This window comes from Bos indicus x Bos taurus, chromosome 6 (genome assembly GCF_003369695.1).
Source record: "Bos indicus x Bos taurus breed Angus x Brahman F1 hybrid chromosome 6, Bos_hybrid_MaternalHap_v2.0, whole genome shotgun sequence".
In the NCBI taxonomy this organism is placed as follows: domain Eukaryota; kingdom Metazoa; phylum Chordata; class Mammalia; order Artiodactyla; family Bovidae; genus Bos; species Bos indicus x Bos taurus.
In genome coordinates this window covers 95,534,518-95,558,822 of record NC_040081.1, presented here as the reverse complement: position 1 = coordinate 95,558,822, position 24,305 = coordinate 95,534,518, and the positions used below count along the sequence as shown (strand labels likewise).

Below are 24,305 nucleotides of genomic sequence, written 5' to 3'. Positions count from 1 at the left end.
TGACTTCACATGTTGACTCTAGTGTTCGGAAGGACAATTAGTCTCATTTGTCACTCCCACCCCAGGAGCAGAATAGGTAAAAGTGGGACATGCTCGAGAGTCACCCTTTTAAACAAGATATGGAAAAACAGCAAGGAAGAGTATGTTTGTTATCATTTGTTCTTCGTTTCTAAAGCAGTGCTGAACATTTCAATCTGCCTTCTAAAAATGCGGCTCTTCTACTGAGCAAAAGTATTTCCATGGAATGAAGGGACAGAGGAGCCTAGTGGGCTGCTGTCTATGGGGTCGCACAGTTGGACACGACTGAAGCGACTTAGCAGCAGCAGCAGCAGCAGCAGCAGCAGCATATATCACTAATGATATGCCAGACACCACTCTGAGTGCTTCACAAACATGGAATTATTTAATCCTCAAAGCAAACATATGAGATGTATATTAGTATTATGACAATCATAATAGATATGATTATTATATACCATTTTATATATGAGGAAACTGAGGCATACAAAATTAAATAACTGCCTGAGGTTACACAGCTTTTACTATTGGAAGTGGGATTCAAAACCAAGAAATGTGCTATCTATTCGAGGAACTTCCTTGGTGATCTAGTGGCTAAGACTCTGTGCTCCCAATGCAGGAGGCCCAGGTTTGATCCCTGGTCAGGGAACTAGGTCCCATATGCTGCAGCTAAGACCTGATGCAGCCAAATATATAAATATTAAAAAAAAAAAGTCTGTTGAGAGCAAAGATTGTGTGTCACAGAACTATCTTCAATATCTCGTAATAACCTCAACTGGAAAAGAATCTGAAAAAGAACATTTTATATACATATTTATATATTATATATGTATATATATACACACATGCTGAATCACTTTTGCTGTATCAGTTCAGTTCAGTTCAGTTCAGTCACTCAGTCATGTCTCATTCTTTGCGACCCCATGAACTGCAGCATGCCAGGCCTCCCTGTCCATCACCAACTCCCAGAGTTTACCCAAACACATGTCCATTGAGTCGGTGATGCCATCCAACCATCTCATCCTCTGTCCTCCCCTTCTCCTCCTGCCCATAATCTTTCCCAGCATCAGGGTCTTTTCAAATAAGTCAGCTCTTTGCATCAGGTGGCCAAAGTATTGGAGTTTCAGCTTGAACATCAGTCCTTCCAATGAACACCCAAGACTCATCTTTAGGATGAACTGGTTGGATCTCCTTGCAGTCCAAGGGACTCTCAAGAGTCTTTTCCAACACCACAGTTCAAAAGCATTAATTCTTTGGTGCTCAGCTTTCTTTATAGTCCAACTCTCACATCCATACGTGACTACTGGAAAAACCATAGCCTTGACTAGACAGACCTTTGTGGGCAAAGTAATCTCTGCTTTTTAATATGCTGTCTAGGTTGGTCATAACTTTCCTTCCAAGGAGTAAGCATCTTTTAATTACATGGCTGCAGTCACCATCTGCAGTGATTTTGGAGCCCCCCAAAATAAAGTCTGACGTTATTTCCACTGTTTCCCCATCTATTTCCCATGAAGTGATGGGACCAGATGTCACGATCTTCGTTTTCTGAATGTTGAGCTTTAAGCCAACTTTTTTACTCTCCTCTTTCACTTTCATCAAGAGGCTCTTTAGTTCTTCTTCACTTTCTGCCATAAGGGTGGTGTCATCTGCGTATCTGACGTTATTGATATTTCTCCTGGCAATCTTGATTCCAGCCCTGCGTTTCTCATAATGTACTCTGCATATAAGTTAAATAAGCAGGGTGACAATATACAGCCTTGACATACTCCTTTTCCTATTTGGAACCAGTCTGTTGTTTCATGTCCAGTTCTAACTGTTGCTTCCTGACCTGCATATAGGTTTCCAAGAGGCAGGGTAGGTGGTCTGGTATTCAAGTCAAGTATACTCCAAAAAAAAAAAAAAAAAAAAGTCCATTGTAACAAATATACCAAAATGAAAATTAGAGAGGGTTCTTTATATTTTAGTTGGTTGGCCTTATAAAAAATTAGATATATAGTTAGAAAGAAATAAAGTGAAGTTGCTCAGTCGTGTCTGACTCTTTGTGACCCCATAGACTGTAGCCCACCAGGCTCCTCCGTCCATGGGATTCTCTAGGCAAGAATACTGGAGTGGGTTGCCATTTCCTTCTCCAGGTGATCTTCCTGACCCAGGGATCGAACCCGGGTCTCTCTCATTGCAGGCAGATGCTTTACCTACCCTCTGAGCCACCAAATAGATACATTTTTAATTTTTTTTGGTATGGTTGCAAACAGCTCCCTGCTATTGTTATTTCTTCCTAAAAACTGTGCTTCGAGAAAATGATGCCCTGTTATCAGTTTGCAGTGGAGGAAATTTTTGCTGAATGTGGAAGGGAAACAAACCTTTTTTTCTTCCAGGAGGTAGTGACTTAGATGTTGCTGTTTTGAGAGGGTCTTTATTTACATTTTACATAGATTATTGCGGATTTTTAAGAGTGTATGTACAGACTCTTAATTATTAGTTGGACAGTTAACAACATTCATGCATATGCTTGTGACTGTTGTCTTAACCTATGTCTTCAGACAAGCAAAAAAAAAAAAAAATGAAGCTCTCAGTAAATACAAGGGAAGGAAAGAGAGAAAGGTCCAGTTATGAGGCGATATCATGGCTGTGAAGCTGTGGGTGAAGCGATCTGGATTCTGTGTCTGCTAAAAGTTGTCAGAGTGCTTGAAATCAGAAGGTTATGTTTAATAGCAATAACCTGCATTTAGACATCCAGGTCAGAGCTGGCTACTCAGGAATGGGGTGAGAAGACCAAGTGTTTGGCTAACTGCTAGAGGTCTGTAGTTTAATGTTCATTATCTCATGGAGACTGGAGGTAGGTGCTAACTTTAACCTTAGACCAAAGGTGAAATGAAAGGTCAGAGGCATTCAACAGCTTGCTCAAGGTCATCTGCTGAACCAAGTTGCCAGTGCGAGTCTGCCTGGTGGGGAAAGGTGTGTTCTCTGCACTCTGTGCAGCCTGCAAAGTGAATGGTTCCCCTTGGGGTTGGGCAGTGGTGGGGGAGGGGATGGGCAGTGCTTTTCAACTTCAGCACCCAGCCCCTGTCACTTCCTGCCCTGCCTTTTCTTCCTTCTCTCTAGAAGCCAAAGGGCATGGGCTCTTCTCCCCCTGCACCCCACTGAGTCCCCTGTCAACCTCTCAAATTACCTTCAGCTTGGTTTATAGTCTCTCTCTGTTCCTTCTCGCTTTATCCTCACATCTCCCAGTCTATCAGTCGCTAGATGTTAGAAAAAATGTTTAATTAAGCCTCAGGAAACATTCAGGACTTGAGGACTAATCATTGTGAAGAATAAAAAATCTAAGCGCTTTTTGTAAGTACTGAGCTAACTCGGAGCCCCCTTGCCCTCGCCTGGCATTTGACATTCCTGAGTTATAGCATGTTCTATGATATTTTTATATTATGCAAAACCCACAGCCATTTTTGACCCAATATCCTTGGATAATTCCCTTTACGTCTTCAGATGGACACATTCAGTTCAACAAATGTTTACTGAGTATTGAATTCTTTAATTTTGTTCTTTTCTTTCTTAGTTCTTTTTGTATTCTCTCCCTCATTTCTCTCACTTACATGTTTATTTTGTTTGCTCCTAATTTTCTTCCACTATCAGCATTAGACTAGTTTCAGTGGCCATAAGTACCAATTTCTAGTACCTAATATAGGCCAGGCAAGCCTGCTGGGTGAGTGTTATTGTATGAGGCTTACCGAGCATAAGTACCCAGCCCATGTTGGTTTTCAGTAGTTCCTGAAGATGGGTAACCGTTGCCTAGATGCCAAGACAGCTGCCGCGTAATCAGAACAACTCTGAAACCTGCACTCATTATATTTTGCCTGCACTCTTTTAAATTTATAGGATATTTATAGCAGTTTGTGGATCTGCTTGCCTCTAAATAAGTTACTCCAGGTGAATATAGCAGGGCTGGCTTTGTTTTTTTTTTTTTTAAATTTTTATTGGTATATAGTTGATTTAAAATGTGTTAGTTTCTGCTGTACAGCAAAGTGAATCACCTATACATATATCCACTCTTTTTTAGATTCGTTTCCCATATAAATCATTGAAAAAGTGAAAGTAAAAGTGTTAGTTGCACAGTCGTGTCTTATTCTGCAACTCCATGGACTGTAACCTGGCAGACTCCTCTGTCCATGGAGCTCTCCAGGCAAGAACACTGGAGTGGGTAACCATTTCTCTCTCTAGGGGATCTTCCTGACCCAGGCATCAAACCCAGGTCTCCTGCATTGCAGATGGAGTCTTTACTGTTTGAGCCACCAGGGAAGACCATAGTCATTGCAGAGTATTAAGCAGAGTTCCTGTGCTATACAGCAGGTCCTTATTCGTATCCTTTTATGTCTAGTAGTAGGTATATGTCAGTCCCAATCTCCCAATTTCTCTCTCCTTCCCCACCACCTTTCCCCCTGGTAACCATGTTTGTTTTCTGTATCTGTGACTCGATTTTGGTTTTGTAAGTTCATTTGTATGATTAGATTTCACATATAAGTGATATAATTTGATGTTTGTCTTTCTCTGTCTGACTTAGTATGATCGTCTCTAGGTCCGTCCATGTTGCTGCAAATGGCATTATTTCATTCTTTTTGATGGCTGAGTAATATTCCATGGTATATATACCACACCTTCTTTATCCATTCCTCTGTTAGTGGACATTTGGGTTGCTTCCATGACCTGGCTATTGTAAATAGATAGGAGGGTTGGTTTTGAATGACTGTCCTGGGGGACTGGGCAGAGCCACTTATGGCTTTTAAGTGTTTTCTGAAATGAGTTACTCTTTCCTGACCCATTTTTTCCTTCACACACATTTCATGCCATTCCAGACACTGCCCATTTCCTTGCTAGAGTGCCAGGCGAGAGTGTGGCAGAAATTGCGTGAATGAGAAGACAGTGGCCTTTTCTCCTAGTCTGTCCAATCAGAGTGAGGCATCATCACTGACTTCTGCCAGTGCAGTCAGTTTCCAGAGCTGCAAAGTCTGAGCAGCTTAGCTCCTATCGCTGACTTTTTCTAGCATTTTAAACTGCAGTTGAATTCCCAAAAAGGGGGAAAAAAATCTAAAGCCAAGGAAAAGTTTTTAGACTCTGGAAATACCTTCTACGTGAAAGATACATGTAGTTATCTTTTAACTAAACCTTTTTCTTTTTTGAAGTCTTATTTTAAGATAATTTGTCTGTTCCCCTCCATGCCAACTTTCCTTAGAAGCATTGCTGAGTTGTAGATTTTTCAGCATAGTCTTGCTTGACAGAGTATTTTTGTTTTTGTTTTTCAAGATCTATGGTCAGGAATAGCCAGGAGATAATTTATATGTAATTCATATTAAAGTGTGAATGATCAGGAACTCCTGATTTCCTTTGAACTCTTCGAGGAGTATTTGTCATGACACATTTATTGTAATTAGTAAATTTCAGGCACCAGTTTTTATCAAGCTCTGAGAAATATGGAGGAAAAGATCAGTAGTTTCTAGTCCCTTGTCTCCAGATGAGGTGAGGAAAAGAGAAGTAAAAAGTGAGCAGGGAAAGATACTATTTGATATTTCTTGGAACTAGAAACTCAGAGAAACTCCAGTGGGTTCGTTTTCTATTGTTGGATAACAAGTTATCACAGATTTAGCAGCTTAAAGCAATGCATATTTGTTATCTTAGCATTTCTGTGGGTCAGGAGTCAAGGCTATGAGGTCATCTGCTCAGAGTTTCACAAGGCTGCAGTTAAGGTATCCACCAGCTGTGCTCCTTTTTTAGAGCTTTCTCTAAAAGGAGGATGTCCTTCTCTAAGCTCCAGTGATTGCTGACAGAATTCAGTGCCTTGTGGTGGTAGGACTGAGGTGCCCATTTTCTTGCTGGCTGTCAGCCAGGGTCTGCTCTCAATTCCTGGTATGAGATCTGCCCACAGTTCCTGCTCACATATGTCCTACACAGTGGCCATCTCCCAACAAGGCCACTAACTACTTCGGGCCACCTGGAGAATCTCTTATTACTGTTGGCTAAAAAGATGAAGTCTTATATAACATACACTGGCCAACCCTACCATCACAGTTGCCATATTCTGTTGGTAAGGAGCAAGTCCCAGATTCCCTCTCCACTCAAGGGGAGTGGATTACATAAGAGTATTACACCAGATGGATAGAGATCATGGGGCCATCTTGGAGTTCTGCATACCATACCAGCTCCTTTGCCATCTCTGGTGTGAGATTCTCTCGCATAGAATGTTGGCCATGCTGGATATGTAAAGCCATATATAAAAAGCCCAGAGTCTTATACATGCATATTCATAGCAGCATATTCACATGATCCAAACGCCCATTGATGGATGAATAGATAAACAGAATGGAGTGTATGCATACGATGAGTTATTATTCAGCCTTAAGAGAGTTGTTATTATTATTATTCAGCCTTCCTTTTCATACTACAATATGAATGAACCTTGAAGTCATTATGCTAAGTGAAATAAGTCAGCCTCAAAATAATAAATATTATTATTCCACTTTATTTTAGGTACCTAGAGAGTCGGATTCCTAGATACATAAAGTAGAATGGGTTTCCAGGGGCTGGGAGGAGTTATTGTTTAAGTTATTGTTTAATGGGTACAGAGTTTTAGTTATTGTTTAATGGGTACAGAGTTTTAGTTTGGGAAGATGAGAAAAGTTCTAGAGATGGACAGTGGCAACAGTTGCAAAATATTGGGAATGCATTTAATGCCACTGAGCTGTGCACTTAAAAATAGTTGAGATGGTACAGTTTGTGTTGTGTATTTTACCGTAGTTGAAAAAAATTAATGCCTGAGGCTGATTTGACAGCATGTCCCTAAGTGCCAGGCTGTTTCAGATTCCATATAGGATGCTGGGAAGAAGGAATAAGAGTAATGATTGTCACTTTCCTGTATTTATTGGTTATCTTGTAAAGGACAATCATATGTAGCAAAGTCTTGTGAAAAATGAACATCAATTGATTATTAATTAATCAGCTGCTAATTTCTGAATAGTAACTGATTGATTGCTTGTTGAGCCTTCAATGGAGGCTTGTTCCCAGCACTGTGGGAAAATAGAGGGAAAAAAGCAGCTTCTGACTCCCTTGTGTTTTCTTGTTTACAGCTGTAATTCTTAAGTGCAAATGCACATTGTAATCACCAGGGGAGTAGTAAAAAATACTGATGTCCTGGTGCAACCCCGAAGGAATCTGATTAAATCCGTTTGAGGTGAGGACCCTGGGTACAGGATTTATAGACGGTCCCTTGGTGATTCTAATGTGCAGTGACAATTGAGAACCATTTTGTTATAGGAACAGGCCTTCCTGCAGCTGACCCCAGAAATATTTAATTTGACACTTTAAGAGCAATGCTCATTACTGACGTCTAAGAGAACTATTTACTATTTCTACCTAATTACCACGCAGCACAATGATGATAATGCCCATCATTGTGTGTGTCAGATTAACAGCCTTAGAAGCTGTGGTTGTTTTCAACATTTCATTGTTCAACTCTATTCTTGGATGCTCCCAGGAACTGGATCATCTGCACACATTTAAGAAAGGGAGAGAGAAATGTTGTAAGCATGAAGTAACAGTAAACATGATTAAATTACAACTATACTTAATTACATGGGCCATATAGAGTAAGAGGGTTGACAGGAGGAAGTCATGCTCATTTTCTGATTACCCATGGAATGACCTCATCTTTTCATGCTAGCTTCTCAAATTATAAACGTGTGCATTTGTTAGCTATTATTTCTTGTTGGTTTATTACTCAAAAAGTTTTGAAAGTGAAAAGTGAAAATGTTAGTCTCTCAGTCGTGTCCGACTCTTTGTGACCCCATGGACTGTAGCCCACCAGGCTCCTCTGTCCATGGGGATTCTCCAGGCAGGAATACTGGAATGGGTTGCCATGTCCTCCTCTGGAGGATCTTCCCAACCCAGGGATCGAACCCAGGTCTCCTGCATTGTAGGCAGATTCTTTACCATCTGAGCCACCAGAGAAGCCTTATCTTGCTTATTTTCTGTGCCTGTTTTGTGGGTGACTGGCATTTCCCATTTCCACTCTTCTCTGTACCCAGATTTTGTGAGCTGGAAATTAAATGTGCTTTAGTGTTAGTTCTGTTGAGTCCCTACGTTGTGCCAGATGCCATTCTGGATTTTAGGTAGAGGATGAGGAAAGGGTAGTCACACCCTTGAAGATCACAGTCTCTTTGGGGAAATTAAATATATTGCAGTCTTGCATGATTGATGTCCTAACAGATGGGTGTATGAAGGAGAGAAGGAGCACCATTTGCTTTGTGGGATCAAGGAAACCTGCATGGAAGAGCTGGTGTTGACCTGGGTTTTGAGGAGGATTGGATGGCTGGGGGACAAAGTAGCCTGGCACATCTGGAGATCTGTGAGCCTGGGGTACCCTGAGCATAGGGAGGCTGAACAGCCGAGGGATCTGGACTGTCAGAAGTTTTATTCACATCATGAAGAGTCTCCTTTAATAAATAGCAGTGGATCTCAAGTATAGTACTTTTAGAGCTGTGTTAACTCAGAGATTTTTAAGTTGCTGGTAACTTGCTGACTTATAATAGTACCACTATCGCTTCTGTGATATATTTTATGTGCCAGGCCATATCATTAGTGCTCTGTATGGTTAACTAACTTAATTCTCATACAAATCCTGTGACCTGTGGACTGTGTTTATTGTCATTTTACAGCTGAGAAAACTTGAGATTAAGTGACTTGCCTAGGGTTCCCCAACTCATAAGGGACAGAATTAGGAATCAAGCCCTGGTATTACAGCTTTAGATCTTGGGCCCTCGACAAATATGCCTTATCATATGCTTTCTATTTGTATATACGAGTAAGCTATGAAATGCCACACAAGTAAATTTGCCTTGGCCTTTGTGCTCACAAGAAATACTTGACAGATAAGAAAGTAGGTGGAGGCCCCTGGTCCCTGCTGGGCACTGAGCTTTGTGCAAAGAAGTTTGCAAGACACATTCTATGACCTGACAAAAACAAACAGTGAGAACACAGGGCTGTAGTAAACAGGACCGGTGAAGGAAGATGGAGAGCCTGGCTTAACAAGAACTGTCAGTGGACTTTGACAAATTAAACTTCCTGAAGCAACCTAGAGGACAGGAATTTATTGCTTCAAAGAATGTTGATTATATAAGTTGGGGGTATAAAAGGATTACAAAAGGATTACCAGTGGACCTGCCACTGGTGGGCATCAATTCGAGATCCAGCCCTATTGGAGGAACTTTGAACTGAGCATAGGGTCTTTGCAGCGCTTCTTTGTGGTTTCCAGAACTTTTCCCATCCCACTCTTCCCCACACAAAAGCATGCTATGATTACTACTATTGCCAACTACGAGTGTTACTGCCATTTATTAGGAATATATTGGCATCTTATCTTAGTTAATGTGCATAGCATCTGTATGACATAGGTTATGATTACTCAGCTCTGTTTACAGGGGAGAAATCTGAGGTTCAGAAAGTTTAAGTGACTTGACCAAGGTCACGCAGCTAGGAAGTGGCAGAGCTGGAATTTGAACCTAGGATCTTCTGCCTCCAAAGCCATATACGCATTTTAGCTTTTAAATGAATTTTTAACTGATGTGCTCAAATCGTAAAATGAACACACCCATGTAACCTCCAAACAGATCAGGAAATAGAATCTTCCTTACCAGTACCTCAGAAGCCCCTCTGCTCCCTTGCAATCCCTAAACATTATCTATTTCAAATGTGTATGTGTCATGCCCCGCTCTTTGTGACCTTGTAGATTGTAGCCCTCCAGGCTCCTCTAGCCATGGGATTCTCCAGGCAAGAATACTGGAGTGGGTTGCCATGCCCTCCTCCAGGGGATCTTCCTGGCCCAGGGATCGAACCTGCGTCTCTTACATCTCCTGCACTGGCAGGCAGATTCTTTACCCCTACCACCACCTGGGAAGCCCATTTCAAAGGTAGCACTCGTATTATCAAAGATTACTCTGCCTATTTTTTAACTTTATGTTAATGGAATTATAGAGTATGGACTCTAGGAGTCTGACTTCTTTAGTTTATATACTGAGAGTCATTTATGATGTTGTGTGTAGCAATGGTTCACTATTATCATTGCTCTATAGTGCTTGTTGCATGACTGTGCCATCGTTTATCAGTTCAACTTATTGATAGACATTTGGTTGATTCTGGTGTTTCGCAAATTTAAATGATGCTTCCATGAGCAGTTTTGCACATATCTTTTTATTTATATATGATTTATGATGGGTGTATACCTAGGAGTGGGCTTCCCAGGTGACTTAATAGTAAAGAATCCACCTGGCAAGCAGGAGACGTGGGTTTGATTCCTGGGTCAAGAAGATTCCCTGGAGAAGAAAATGGCAACCCACGCCACTATTCTTGCCTGGGAAATCCCATGAACAGAGGAGCCTGGTGGGCTATAATCAATTCATAGGGTGGCAAAGAGTCAGACACGATATAACAACTAAACAACAACGAAAATGCTTAGGAGTGGAATTGCTGGGTGGTACATTTTAGCTAAGTTCACATTTAATATAGATTGCCAAATACTGTGAGTAGTTTTCCAAAATGGTTGAACAAATATACACCCCTACCAGCATTGTATGAGCGCTGTTACTCTCCATTATCACTGGCATTTAGCACTGTCAGTCTTTCTCATTTGGCTGTGTTTATGGTATGTTTATGTTGTGCTGTCTCATTGTGGCTTTGACTTGCTTTTTCTTGATACTTAACAAGGGTGAGCGCTTTTTAATTTATGTATTCTCCGTTGTTATCTGCTTCCCCCTGTAGCTTTGTAGTACAGCTGTTGTCATAAATCAAGTATCTCTGTGTGTTTGGACGGCTTTTTGGTCTCTCTGTGCAGGTCCAAATGTCTTTTTGTCCATCTTTGTGCCATGAGTATAGTCTCTCAATTATTTTGATTAATAATAATTCTCGATATCCATTACTTTAAGTCTTTTAGTTTTGTTATTGTTCTTCAGTGTTGTGATGGCTCTTCTTGGGTTTCTTATGACTAAGAATTTTATAAATTGCTTGTCAATTTTCATAAAAAATTTTTTTAAGATGTTATTACGATTTCATTGAACCTGATCAATTTGAATACAATTGACATCATTAAAAAAATTGTCTTCTCATTCATGATCTGCTAATAGGCCTCCATTTATTGAGATATTCTTTCATTTCTCTTATTTTGTACTTTCTATAAGGCTTACACATTTTGTTATATATAATCTTATTTGGTTGATATTTTTGATCTTTTAAAAATGATGTCATTTAAAAATTTGCATTTTTACTTTGCTTCTGGGATATAGAAATACAACTGAATTTGCTTATTGACCTTGAATCCAGCAAGATTCTTAAAATCAGTTATTAATTTTGATGGTTTTACCTGTATATTCTTTTGAGTTTTCCATTTATATAACTATGTTTTTTGGAGAGAATGGCAGTTTTATTACTTCTTTTCCTGTGTTTGTATCTTTGATACACTTTTTTCCTTTTTCATTCTTTTATTCTCTTTGTATTAAATTTGCTCAGACTCTTTATTCAGGGTGAAATTGAAGTGTCCCATTTCTAATATCTGAAGGAAAGCATTTCCAGAAAATGATATGATACTTTCTGTTTTTGTTTTGTTTTACAGATTTAAAAAAAATCAGATTAAGAAAATTCCCTTCTATTCCTAATTTACTAAGTTCTTTTTTTAAAAAAAAATTAAAACATATATGGGTGTTTAATTTTATCAAATACTTTTTATTCATTCAATAAGATTTTGCTATGTATTTTACTCCTTTACCCTTTTCATTTGATTAATTATGTTGATTTTTAGTCTGGTCTAGATGTGTTTGTTTTTGACCTTTGTACCTATCTTTATTAGGGATATTAATCTTTAATTTTTCTAGTAATATGTGTTTTTGTTATTAGGCCATTCTTGCATTAAAAAATAAGTTGGAAAAAATTTCTTTTTTCTATTTTCTGGAAAAGATTATATAAGCTTAATAATGTTTTTTCCTTAAATATCTGGAAAACTTAAAGATAATGTCACCTAGGTCTAGAATTTTCTTTGTGGAATAGTTTTTATCTATTTATTGCTAATCAGATTTTCTTTCTCTCTCTTTTAAATTTCAGTATGGGTATACTGTATTTTTCTGGGGAATTTTCTTTTAATCTAAATTTTAAAAATAGTTATTTATACTATCCCCTCATTTTTCATATCTGTAATATCTACGGTGATGTCTCTTTTCTCATTTCTAACATTAGCAATTATTCTTTCTCCCTACCCTCCTAACTTTCCCCCCCACCACCCCATTCTGCATGAATTTATCAATTCTATTAGGCTTTTCAAATAAAGTATTTTGAGTTGTTTTGATTCTCTTCTTTGCACTTTTTCCTTTTGTGTTATTTTCTGCTTCTTTTTTTGTTATTTCTCTTCCCTTTTTTAAGCTCAGTTGCTTTTCTTTTTCTAGCTCTTTAAACCACTTTCACTTAAGTTGCTCATTTTTAATCTGTTTTCTTTTGTAATCTGTTTAATAATGTAAGTTTTCCTCTTAGTTTTGAATAAACTGAATCCCACAAGTTTTGAAAAAACACATTTTTATCATTTATTTCAAAATTTTATCTGACTTCTTTATGATTTAATCTTTCTTAATCAGCGGGCTGTTCAGAAATATATTACTCAGTTCTCAAACATTTGAGGATTTTCTGATTATTTTTTATTGATTTTGTTTCTGATCTCTAGCTTAAATTTTTAGCTTCTATTGTTTTCAAAGAATATGCTTGTATTATTCAATCTTGTGAAATTTGTTAGATTTGCTTTATGATCCTCATATGGTCAGTTCTCATGAAGGTTCCACGTGTAATTGAAAAGAATGTATATTCTGAATTTGTTGGAATACAGCTTTTTAACATGTCAGTTAGGTCAAGAGATTAAGTAAGGTTTGATAGTCAAGTGTTTAGATCTTCTATTTTCTAACTAATTTTTGCCTGCTTATTCTATTAGTTACTTAGAGGGATGTATTAAATCTCCCAAAATGGTTGTGTTTGTCTATTTCTTCTTTTAATTTTGTCAGTTTATTTTTGTCAATTCGATGATATCTAATTAGATGGATAAAGATTTAATGTACCTTCCCGATGCTATCAATATAAAATATTGCTCTTTATTTCTAGAAATAATATCTTTCATTAAAGCCTACTTTCCTGTATCAAGGAAAATTTTCTTTACATAGGTAGAACTTGTTTTATTGTGCATTCACTTTATTGTACTTTAAGATATTGCATTTTTTACATATTGAAAATTTGTGACAAGCCTGTGTCCATCAGGTCTATAGGTGCCCCATTTTTCCAACAGTTTGCTCACTTCATATCTTTGCAACACAGTTTGATAATTCTTACAGTATTTCAAACCTTTTATTACTATATTTGTTATGATGATCTGTGATCAGTGATCTTTGATATTACTACTGTGAGTTACTGAAGTCTCAGATGATGGTTAGTATGTTTTCGCAAGAAAGTATTTTTTAATTAATGTGTGTACATTTTTTTTAGACATAATGCTATTGCACACTTAATAGTCTACAATATAGTGTAAAGATAGCTTTTATATGCTCTGATAAACCAAAAAATTTACGTGACTCACTTTGCTACAATATTTGTTTTATTGTGGCTATCTGGAACTGAACCTGCGATATCTCTGTGGTATGCCTATAATTGGGCTTCCCTGGTGGCTCAGACTATAAATAATCTGCCAATAATGCAGATGACTGGAATTTGATCTTTGGGTCAGGAAGATCTCCTGGAGAAGGAAATGGCTACTTACTCCAGTATTCTTGCCTGGAGAATTCCATGGACAGGGGTTTTGGCGGGCTACAGTCCATAGGGTTGCAGAGAGTTGGACACGACTGAGTGACTAAAACACACCCATGCCCATAGTTGGTGTTTACATAGTATATCATTTTCTGCCTTTCTATTTTGAAGTTTTCTATATCATTATATTTAAGGTATACCTCTTATAAGCAACATATACTTGGTATTTTCTTTCTTTCTTTTTATCAATCTGACAACCTGGTCTTTTAATTGAGGTATTTAATGTATTTATATTTAGTGTAAATAAAAATGTTTGGGTTTAACTTTAGCATCTTACTATTTGTTTCACTTTGATTTCTTTTTTCTCTACCTCCCATTTTCTTGAATTAAGTATATTTATTATTCCATTTTCTCTTCTGTTAGCTTTCTAGTTAAACATTCTTAGACAAATCTTGTCGGAGTTACCCAAATTGTAACATACATTCTTAATTTATTCAATTTCCAATATAGATGAATACTTTTATCAATACCAAGACCTTAAATTTATATCAGCTCCATTTTCTGATCATGCAGTTTTGGCTCTTGTTTTCATACATTTATCATGTATTGCAAACTCTACAAGGTATTATTCGTATTTTTTGAATATTTATTTTGATTTATGTGGCTGCACCAGGTCTTATGAATAGTTGTGGCATGTGAGATCTTTTATCTGTGCCATGCAAACTCTTAGCTGCAGTGTGTGGAATCCAGTTCACTGACCAGGAATTCAACCCAGGCCCCTGCATTGGGAGCACAGAGTCTTAGCCCCTTGACTACCAGGGAAGCCCCCTCTGCAAGGTATTATTATTACTCTTTTATGAAGACGAGCTTCCTTTAGTCACCCACATTTTACTTTTCCCATCGTTTCTTTCTTCTAACATCTGGGGTCATTTTGTTCTCTGTTAAGTCTGTTGCCAATGGAATTGTATTTGGAGTATGTATTCACTTTCCTTTAATTTTTAAAGGCTCTTTTCACTGAGTAAAGATATTGAACTAGGCACTCTGAAGCACTTTGAAGATATTCCATTGTCTTTTGGTCTCCGTAATTTATGTTGGCAAGTAAGTCAGTCCTATTATTGGTCATTTGAAGGTAATAACGCCTGTTTTCTCCAGCCGCTTTATACATTTTTTCTTTTGTATTGGTTTTCAGTAACTTGGCTATAATGGGACTAAACATGCTTTTTTCTGTATATGTTTTATTTGGCATTTGTTGTGCATCTTGTCCATAGCTTGATACGTTTTCACTGGTTTAAGAAAATTCTTAGATATGATGCATTCATAGATTGTTTCAGACTAATTTTTCCCCTTTCTTTGGGGCCCAGTTACATATATGCTCAACTTCTCTATCATGCCTTATATATCTCCTGTATTTTGCTTTTGTTTTTATTGTTCTTCTCTCTATCCTAGATTCTATCCAGTCTTCTATCTGGATATATTCTGCCTGCCCATATTCATTTTCTAATCTTTATCAGCTGTGATTTATTAGATTTTAAACCCATCTATTGAGTTCTAGACTTCAGGTATTGTATGTTTAAATTCTAGAATCTCTATATGATTCATAAAAAGATTCATTTTCTCAGTTGACATTTTCCATTTTGTCCTTGATTGTCTTAAACATAGTTATACTAAAGTTTTTACCTGATACATCCAATTTTTAAATCTACTGTGGATCTGTTTCTGTTGTCTTTTTCCTCCTCATATTCATCCATTTGATCTTTTCTCTTGGTATGCCTGGTAATTTTTTATGTCGTGCCAGGCACTCCATATAGAAAAAAATGTAGAGAAAATTTGAGCCCTAGATTTTGTGAACATCTTACAGAAAGATTTACCTTTGCTTCCCATAGGCAGTTAAGCGAGGACAAATAATTTTAGCCAAAATAGAATCTGTAGTTTTAAAGTTAGTTTTTTGTTTTTTTTTATTCCTGTTTGGGTCAGTCTTTACTTCTACGTTACAGCTCTTTTGATGTCCCATCTGTAATCCTAGGTTTACTAGGATCTATCTTGGTGTGTCTTAAACACTGACTTGTGTCTTCCAAACTCTTTGAGGCTGCCAAAACTCTGCTCAGTGCTGCTTGCAAATCAGTAAATGCGTTAGAGGGAAGAGAAGAGGTGAATGTCAAGTTCATGTTCTCTTGTTGATCATCCTTCATCAAGCTGTTGCTGTGTTGATAGGTCTCCAATGCTATCAAGCAGGTTTGTAAATATATATTTCAATCAGCTTTTATACTTGTTTTATGTGAGCAGGGAGAGCTGTGCTTATAATGGCTGGCCTATATCATAGTTAGAGAAGGAGTGGCAAAGGTCATACACTTAATCACTATTGTATGTAGCTTCGTAAACAGATAATTCAAGACAAGACTCACTTGTCCAAGAATTTATGAATTACTTTGGAGAAAAACTCATAGAACTCTTTTCTAAAAGTATATTACAATGTGTTTATGTACTAAACTAAGTTAAACGAATCTAGAAACTCTTTGAGGCTATGGACTATGCTTAATTGCTTTTTATGTCTTTAGTAAATGCTTTTTAAATTTGTTGAGGTGAATGGGCATGAAAACACGTATTATAGGAGTTTGGGATAGAATAAAAGGGTGTGTGGGCTACTGTATGCAGGCAGCATCAGTCATAAGGGATTTCTTGTTAGATGTATAATATTTGGTAGGTCAAGGGGAAAAGAAACTAAAGTCAAGGAGAAAATGTGTGCCAAGTCTGAGGATGAAGCTGGCAGGCACAGGAGACCATGAGGTTACCAGTCTATCTGTAACAAAGGATTTGTTCTAGGGAGTAAGTACTGGATGTATAGAGTGGATGCATATGATGAGAAATGTGGGAATACCACATTGTGGGATGTTAATTTTCTTCTATGGGCAAAAGGCTTTTCATAATACTTCCATGCAATGTTAATAGAAGCTAAGCCAAACAAAGAAATACAGAAGACGTTGAGGTTTGGAAAACATTGATTTAAACAGATTTGTTTACTGCAAGATTTCTTTGAAACTTTAAAGTGTGCATGGTGAATTCCCCAAATTGTCTAAACTCAACAAATTTTTGTTTATAAAGGAACAGTGCTTCTGGGAACATGTTTTGGGAAATTGGGATATATGGGCATTGAGGAAATACTTGATGGAATATGACACTAGCATGAAAGGCTTGTGAAAGCTGGAGATTTTACGATATTGTTCACAGATTTCCCCCAAGAAGAGCATCTTGCAAAAGTCTTTTTTCACTTTATATTAATTGAGTGAATTAATGGTTTTAGTGGATAAAGGAAGAATGAGATCAGAGTGAAGTCAGTTTTTTATCAAAATTAATCTGATAGAGTTGGACTATAAAGAAAGCGGAGCACCAAAGAATTGACACTTTTGAACTGTGATGTTCGAGAAGACTCTTGAAAGTCCCTTGAATTGCAAGGAGATCCAACCAGTCCATCCTAAAGGAAATCAGTCCTGAATATTCATTGGAAGGACTGATGCTGAAGCTGAAACTCCAATCCTTTGGCTACCTGAATTGAAGAACTGACTCATTTGAAAAGAGCCCGGATGCTGGGAAAGATTGAGGGCAGGAGGAGAAGGGGACAACAGAGGCTGAGATGGTTGGATGGCATCATCGACTCAATGGACATGAGTTTGAGTAAACTCCGGGAGTTGGTGATGGACAGGGAGCCCTGGCATGCTGCAGTCCATGGGGTCACAAAGAGTCGGACACGACTGAGCAACTGAACTGACTGAACTAAATTTGATAGTGTGGTATAGGATGTGTTTTTTTTTTTTTTTTTTTTTTACCAGTTTTTTACCAAAATTAATCTGATAGTATGGTATAGGATGGACTACAGGGGTAAGTAATTACCACTTACAGGGGTAAGTAATTACCATGAAATTAAAAGATGCTTGCTCCTTGGAAGAAAAGCTATGACCAACCTAGACAGCATATTAAAAAGCAGAGACATTACTTTGCTGATAAAGGTCTGTCTAGTCAAAGCTATAGTTTTTCTAGTAGTTATGTATGGATGTGAGAGTCGGACCATAAAGAAAGCTGAGTGCTGAAAACTTGATGCTTTTGAAGTGTGGTTGTTGGAAAAGACTCTTGAGAGTCCCTTGGATGGCAAGGAGATCAAACCAGTCCATCCAAAAGGAAATAAGTCCTGAATATTCATTGGAAATACTGATGCTGAAGCTGAAACTCCAATCCTTTGGCCACCTGATGCGAATAACTGAGTCATTGGAAAAGACCTTGATGCTGGGAAAGACTGAAGGCAGGAGGAGAAGGGGCTGACAGAGGATAGACGGTTGAATGGCATCACCGACTCGATGGACATGAGTTTGATTAAGCTCTGGAGTTGGTGATGCACAGGGAGGCCTGGTGTGCTGCAGTCCATGGGGTCTCAAAGAGTCAGACACGATCGAGTGCCTGAACCGACTGACACGGGTAAGAGATTAGAAGCTGAAAAACCAAAAGGAAGCTGTTAAAATCATCCAGACCTAAGAATTTTTTTCTTGGATGTGGTGACATCCTTGGAAGTGGAAACTAAAATGGATAACAGTGATATTTTGTAAAGAGAACTTACAAGATTTGGTGATAGATTAAATGAAAGAGGAAGGAAGTTTTCAAGGTACTCTGAGAGTCTGGATGACTCTGAGGCTGAGGGAGTCACTATAGGGAAGAAGGAATTTCTATACAAGAGTGTTTTGTTTCCTTCATGGAGCCTATGACTTGATGAAGAGGATCATAAAGTACTAATTCCATGAACTTTTACTTTGGATTGGAGAACCTTCTTTCTTTCTTTTTTTTTTCAATTTGGCTGCACCATTAGGCATGTGAGGTCTTAGTTCCCCAACCAGGGATTCAACCTTAGGCCCTGGCAGTAAAAGTGCTGAATCCTAACCACTGGACTTCCAGAGAAATCCCTTGAGAACTTGCTGTGTAGAAAAAAATCACAATTTTTAAACACAAAGCTAGGGATGGGAGAGAGTTTGAATGAAAAATACAGGACAAAACCCTGATTAAAAAAAACAAAACAAAACAAAACACTGTATTTGAGTGAAAGCAAATATATTGTGTAAAGTTTCTGACTTAGCCCACAAGGCAACTTTTCTTCCAGCACATAATTCTAAGATAACTACCAATATAATATGCTAATTAGAACATTTTAAATTTATGGTGACGATGATTAGGTAATTGCTTTGAGCTACTTCTTTTCCAAAAGAAACTGAAGTGTTCTAGGATTATCAACAAATGGACCTCTGATTTGGGGACTAAATATGCTGTGAGATTGTAAATGTAGGTTCTGTCTAGTCTAGGCAAAGTAAGGGTTAAAACATAAGCAAAACCAAACTATCACCATCACCGTCTATGTCTGATCAAACCTTATGAGTCCCAGGGGAGGCGACTTCTCCAGCTCAGAATAAGAAAGAGATGGAATGGAAGCAGCACAGACTTCAGACTCATAGACTTAGATTTAAATCCTGGGGCGGGGGGAAATAGTTGCTTTTCAACTTTTAGTCTGTGTGTGCATGCTCAGTCCTTCAGTCGTGTCCGACTCTGCGACCCTATGGACTGTAGCCGGCCAGGCTCCTCTGTCCATGGGATTCTCCAGGCAAGAATACTGGAATGGATTGCCATGCCCTCCTCAACCCAGGGATCGAACTGCCATCTCTTAAGTCTCCTGCATTTGACAGGCAGGTTCTTAACTGCTAGTGCCACCTGGGACGCCCAGCTTTTAGTCTACTTTTCTAAAAGTAGAAATAGTCACTATCTCACAGAATAGTAGTGAGGGTTAAATAAGATAAAAATGACTAGCACCATAGGAATTAGGTACGTACTGTGTTATAGTCTCTTACATAACCTTCTATCTATCAAATAGACCTGCCCCTTTTCCATTTAAAAATCATATGTGCCTTAGTATTGCACCTAGAGATCTTGAAGGTTGCTACATTTGTGATGATGACAATTAAAAGTGATGATGAAATTGATTTCATCATGATTAACAGAAAAATATTCAAAAATATTTTCAAAGGATTTCCACATAATGAATGGTACTTATAAGGGTCAAGTGTTGGTGGAGCTAGAAAAGACTTTTTGTCCATGCTGGAAAAGTTGTGAATTGTTTTTGTTATTCAGTTGCTAAGTCGTGTCTGACTCTGGTGCCCTGTGAACTGCAGCACACCAGGCTTCCCTGTCCTTTACTGTCTCCTAGGGTTGGCTGAAACTCATGTTCATTGAGTCGGTGATGCCATCCAACCATCTCATCCTCTGTCACCCCCTTCTCCTCCTGCCTTCAGTCTTTCCCAGCATCAGGGTCTTTTCCAGTGAGTCAGCTCTTCACATCAGGTGGCCAAAGTATTGGTGGTTCAGCTTCAGCATCAGTCCTTCCAATGAATATTCAGGGTTGAAATCCTTTAGGATTGACTGGTTAAAGTTGTAAACACATGGGTAGTAATATTAAGAATAAAGATGTTTTTCACTAATTGTAACTCAACATTTCCTTTCCATTACATCAGTGAGAAGAAGCTCATTACAGATGCCCTTAATAAAAATCAATTTCTGAAGAGACTGGATCCTCAGCAGATCAAAGACATGGTGGAATGCATGTATGGGAGAAACTACCAGCAAGGGAGCTACATTATTAAGCAAGGAGAACCAGGAAACCATATCTTTGTACTGGCAGGTGGGTTTCACAGATTTTTACAGTTATCATATAACAAATATTTGCCTATTGTTTAATGATTTTTTGCACATACTTATAAAAATGCAAAATTGGTTGTTCTATTTGTAGAAAATATAACAGATTGAGTTCATGAAATAATAATATTTGTTGGTCGAATCATCCTGATGTTAATAACTAATATTTATAGAATGCTTTCTATATGTCCAGCATCCTACTGAATATTTAATAGAGAGATCTTATTTCAGCTTACTAATTCTGTTAGGCAAGTGCTAATATCTTCATGTTACTAATGTGGACTATGTCACAGAAAGGTTAAGTAACTTACCCAAGGCCACGCAGCTTATTAGTGGTGGAGACAGAATGCAAATTTAACAATCTGATTTGAAAGTTCATACTTATTAATCATAGTGACACTTAACAACTTCAGAAAGGTGTTTAGAATATTCAGAATGCCACTGCTTGTGCTGACTTTTTACACTATTGTACCATGAAAAAGAAAACAGTTATTTTTGTGGCTCTGTTAAATAGTTTGGTTATATCCCAATGATTTCAAAAGATCGTTTAGTTGCATTTAACCAACAGCTGGACTTCCTACATGGTGCACACAATAGAGTCAAATGAAATGCCTTAACATTAAGGCTGGTGTATTTAGAACCATTTAAAGAAATTCCTCCATACCCGATCACTTGAACATGCTTCCATGCTAGGTAGATCATAATAGTTAGAAGGAAAAGGATTTATTTCTCAGATGCATGTCAAATGCATATCAAATCTTGTAGTGGAATTCAACAATTTTTTTTTTTTTGATACAGAAGTAAGAAATTATCTGAACAGGACTTGTCGTTATTGAATGCTCTGTCAAATTCTGAATTGCCTCAACTTTTTGAGTTTAGGGAAAAAAGTTAACTAGCTTGCCCAGATGGACTGATAACCTGGAATGTGCTGTGGCCTTTTATTTTGCTTCCTGGCCATCTAAACAATGCTTTTTCAAATTTATAAATTTTTATTTATGGTCAAATATGATCAAAGCCATATTTGGGTTTTGGGAGTTCTGAGGGAGACATGTGAATAAGACATGATTTCTATATAATAGGCTTCAGTTTCATCCACCTCATTAGAACTGATTCCCAGAAAGAAAAACACCAATACAGTATACTAACACATATATATGGAATCTAGAATGATGGTAACGATAACCCTGTATGCGAGGCAGCAAAAGAGACACAGATATATAGATCAGTCTTTTGGACTCTGTGGGAGAGGGTGAGGGTGGGATGATTTGGGAGAATGGCATTGAAACATGTATAATATCATATGTGAAATGAATCGCCAGTCCAGGTTCGATACATGATACAGGATGCTCGGGGCTGGTACACTGGGATGACCCAGAGGGATGGTATGGGGAGGGGAGTGGAAGGGGGGTTCAGGATGGGGAACACGTGTACACTGGTGGTGGATTCATGATGATATATGGCAAAACCAATACAATATTGTAAAGTAATTAGCCTCCAATTAAAATAAATAAATTTATATTAAAAAAAAGAAATGATTTTTATGGGAGGTTACATTCTGGTAAGCGGTACAAGTTTAGACAGATCTGTTTTTGGCAAGGAGGGGTGAAAAGAATCACAGAAACTAAGAAACAAAGAGGAGCAATGCTTTTATGATTCTTGTTTCCTTGAGGCCTTAGGTGTGGAGCAAAAGTTGCCTATCCAAACAAATTAATATGCATGTATTATTCTATCAGATTTCCTGGTTGTGCTAGTGGTAAAGAACCCTCCTGCCAATGCAGGAGACGTAAGATATGTGGGTTCGATCCCTGGGTCAGGAAGATCCCCGGAAGAGGGCATGGCAACTCACTTCAGTATTCTTGCCGAGAGAATCCCCATGGACAGAGGAGCTGGCGTGTTACAAGTCCATGGAGTCGCAAAGAGTCAGACATGACTGAAATGACTTAGCATGCACTCACACATTTTCTTCTATTGGTAGTGTGGTAAAAGGTTGTTTTCTATATTTTGATTCTTTAAACTTGACAGTTTCATAGTTACTAGTGTATTATTTGCTGTATACATGTTTGTAGGCACACTTAAAATTATAGTCATCCCCAAGTAATTATTCTACCCAAGAAGTGAATTGTATTCTTAATTTAGCCAGCCTTCAAGTTTTAGGAATAGGTGACCCTAAGCAATTTCCCCCTCTTTCAGCTTTTTTCTTGGATATTTCACTTCTGCTTTAGCAACACTAGAACACTCAGGCAAGAGTATATAGGTGCTTAAGTCAACCAATATTTATGAAACCTGCTAGGAAGGATTAGAAACTCATGTTAGCTTGTCTTGTTCCTTGCTAGTGACTCTGATGAAAGGTTTGGGGAGAGAAGGGGTTGAAAAGGTAGATGTCAATATCGATATAGTTACTGAAGTCAGGGCTATAGCACACATGGAAATGAAAATTGGGTGATTTCATATTTGAATTAATTACAGTGTTATCTAAGAGTTGGATTGTGTGATTGAACTGATTTAGCAAATTAGTTCATTATTCAAAATCTCCCCTTTATAAAATATAGCAAGAATACCAACTAGTAAAAGCATACTTAGCTTAAACTTTTGGCATTCTGTATCATGTTCGGTGTGGTTCAAATCCCATGAGCCATAACCAATTAGGAAAACACTTGAAATGCATAAAGATCCATGATAGCAACTCAGCGGTACAGCTAAGTGGTTTTGATGGAATAGAATTTGGTTATAATGAGAAATTATTAAATTGCATAGCTAACTTATAAGATTTGGAGCCAAAATGGAGTTTATTTCTTACTAGAGTGTAAGTTGTAACAGAGTAAATATCTTCTCTGTTCTGTCTGCCCTATCTGTCTGGCATCCAGACTAGCTCCTGGCACAACATAGGTATTCAGATCAGGTGCATTGAATGAATGGGTGGACAGAGCTGACCCAGAGCTGTTGTACTTAGCTGTGAATTAGGAGAAGGAAAGACCAGTTCTTCAAGGGAAAGAGAAATAACCCTGCCATTTTCTTCCTCTAAGAATATAGGTCTTATTACGTATGGTTTTAATTAGCTAATGAGCTTCCCTGGTGGCTCAGACAGTAAAGAATCTGCCTTCAATGCAGGAGACCAGGGTTCAATCCCTAGGTCAGGAAGATCTGTGGAAGAAGGGAATGACTACCCATTCCAGTATTCTTGCCTGGAGAATTCCATGGACAGAGGAGCCTGGTGGGATACAGTCCATGGTGTCACAAAGAGTTGGACAGGACCCAGCGACTAACACTTGATTAACTATGGTTTGTTTGCATTTGAAAGGAAAGGAGAGAATTACCTAGGCAGAAGAATTGTGAGGAAGTTACCTCTCCTTCCCCCCAGCCTCTGCTTAGCTAAAGATTGTTGTCAAGTGCTCTTTCTTTTTATGACTTTAATTTTAGAACAGTTTTAGGTTTACAGAATAATTGATAGGAAGGAACAGAGATTTCCCATATACCCTCTACCCATAACCATAGCCTCTCCTGTTATTAACATCACTCACTAGAAAGATATTGTTTTTAATAACCAAAGATGAACCTACATTGACACATTATAATCATTCGAAGTCCATCCTTGGTGTTCTGCAGTCTATAGGTTGAGACAAATGTATAATGATATATAGCCATCATTATAATATCATGCAGAGTATTTTCACTGTCCTGAAAATCCTCTGTGCTCTGCCTATTCATCTTCCCCCAACTGTTGGCGACCGCTAATCTTTTAATTTTCTCCCTCATTTTCCCTTTTCTCG

At 38.0% G+C, this 24,305-nt stretch overlaps 1 protein-coding gene across 1 annotated transcript in view; it reads left to right on the top strand.

The window, feature by feature from the left end:
• PRKG2 (protein kinase cGMP-dependent 2) overlaps positions 1–24,305 on the top strand; it is a 125,808-nt gene that overhangs the window by 18,908 nt on the left and 82,595 nt on the right. Inside the window, exon 3 of the mRNA XM_027544868.1 lies at positions 20,358–20,524. Coding sequence (XP_027400669.1) covers positions 20,358–20,524 — 167 coding nt within the window. The remainder of the gene's footprint in view (positions 1–20,357; positions 20,525–24,305) is intronic.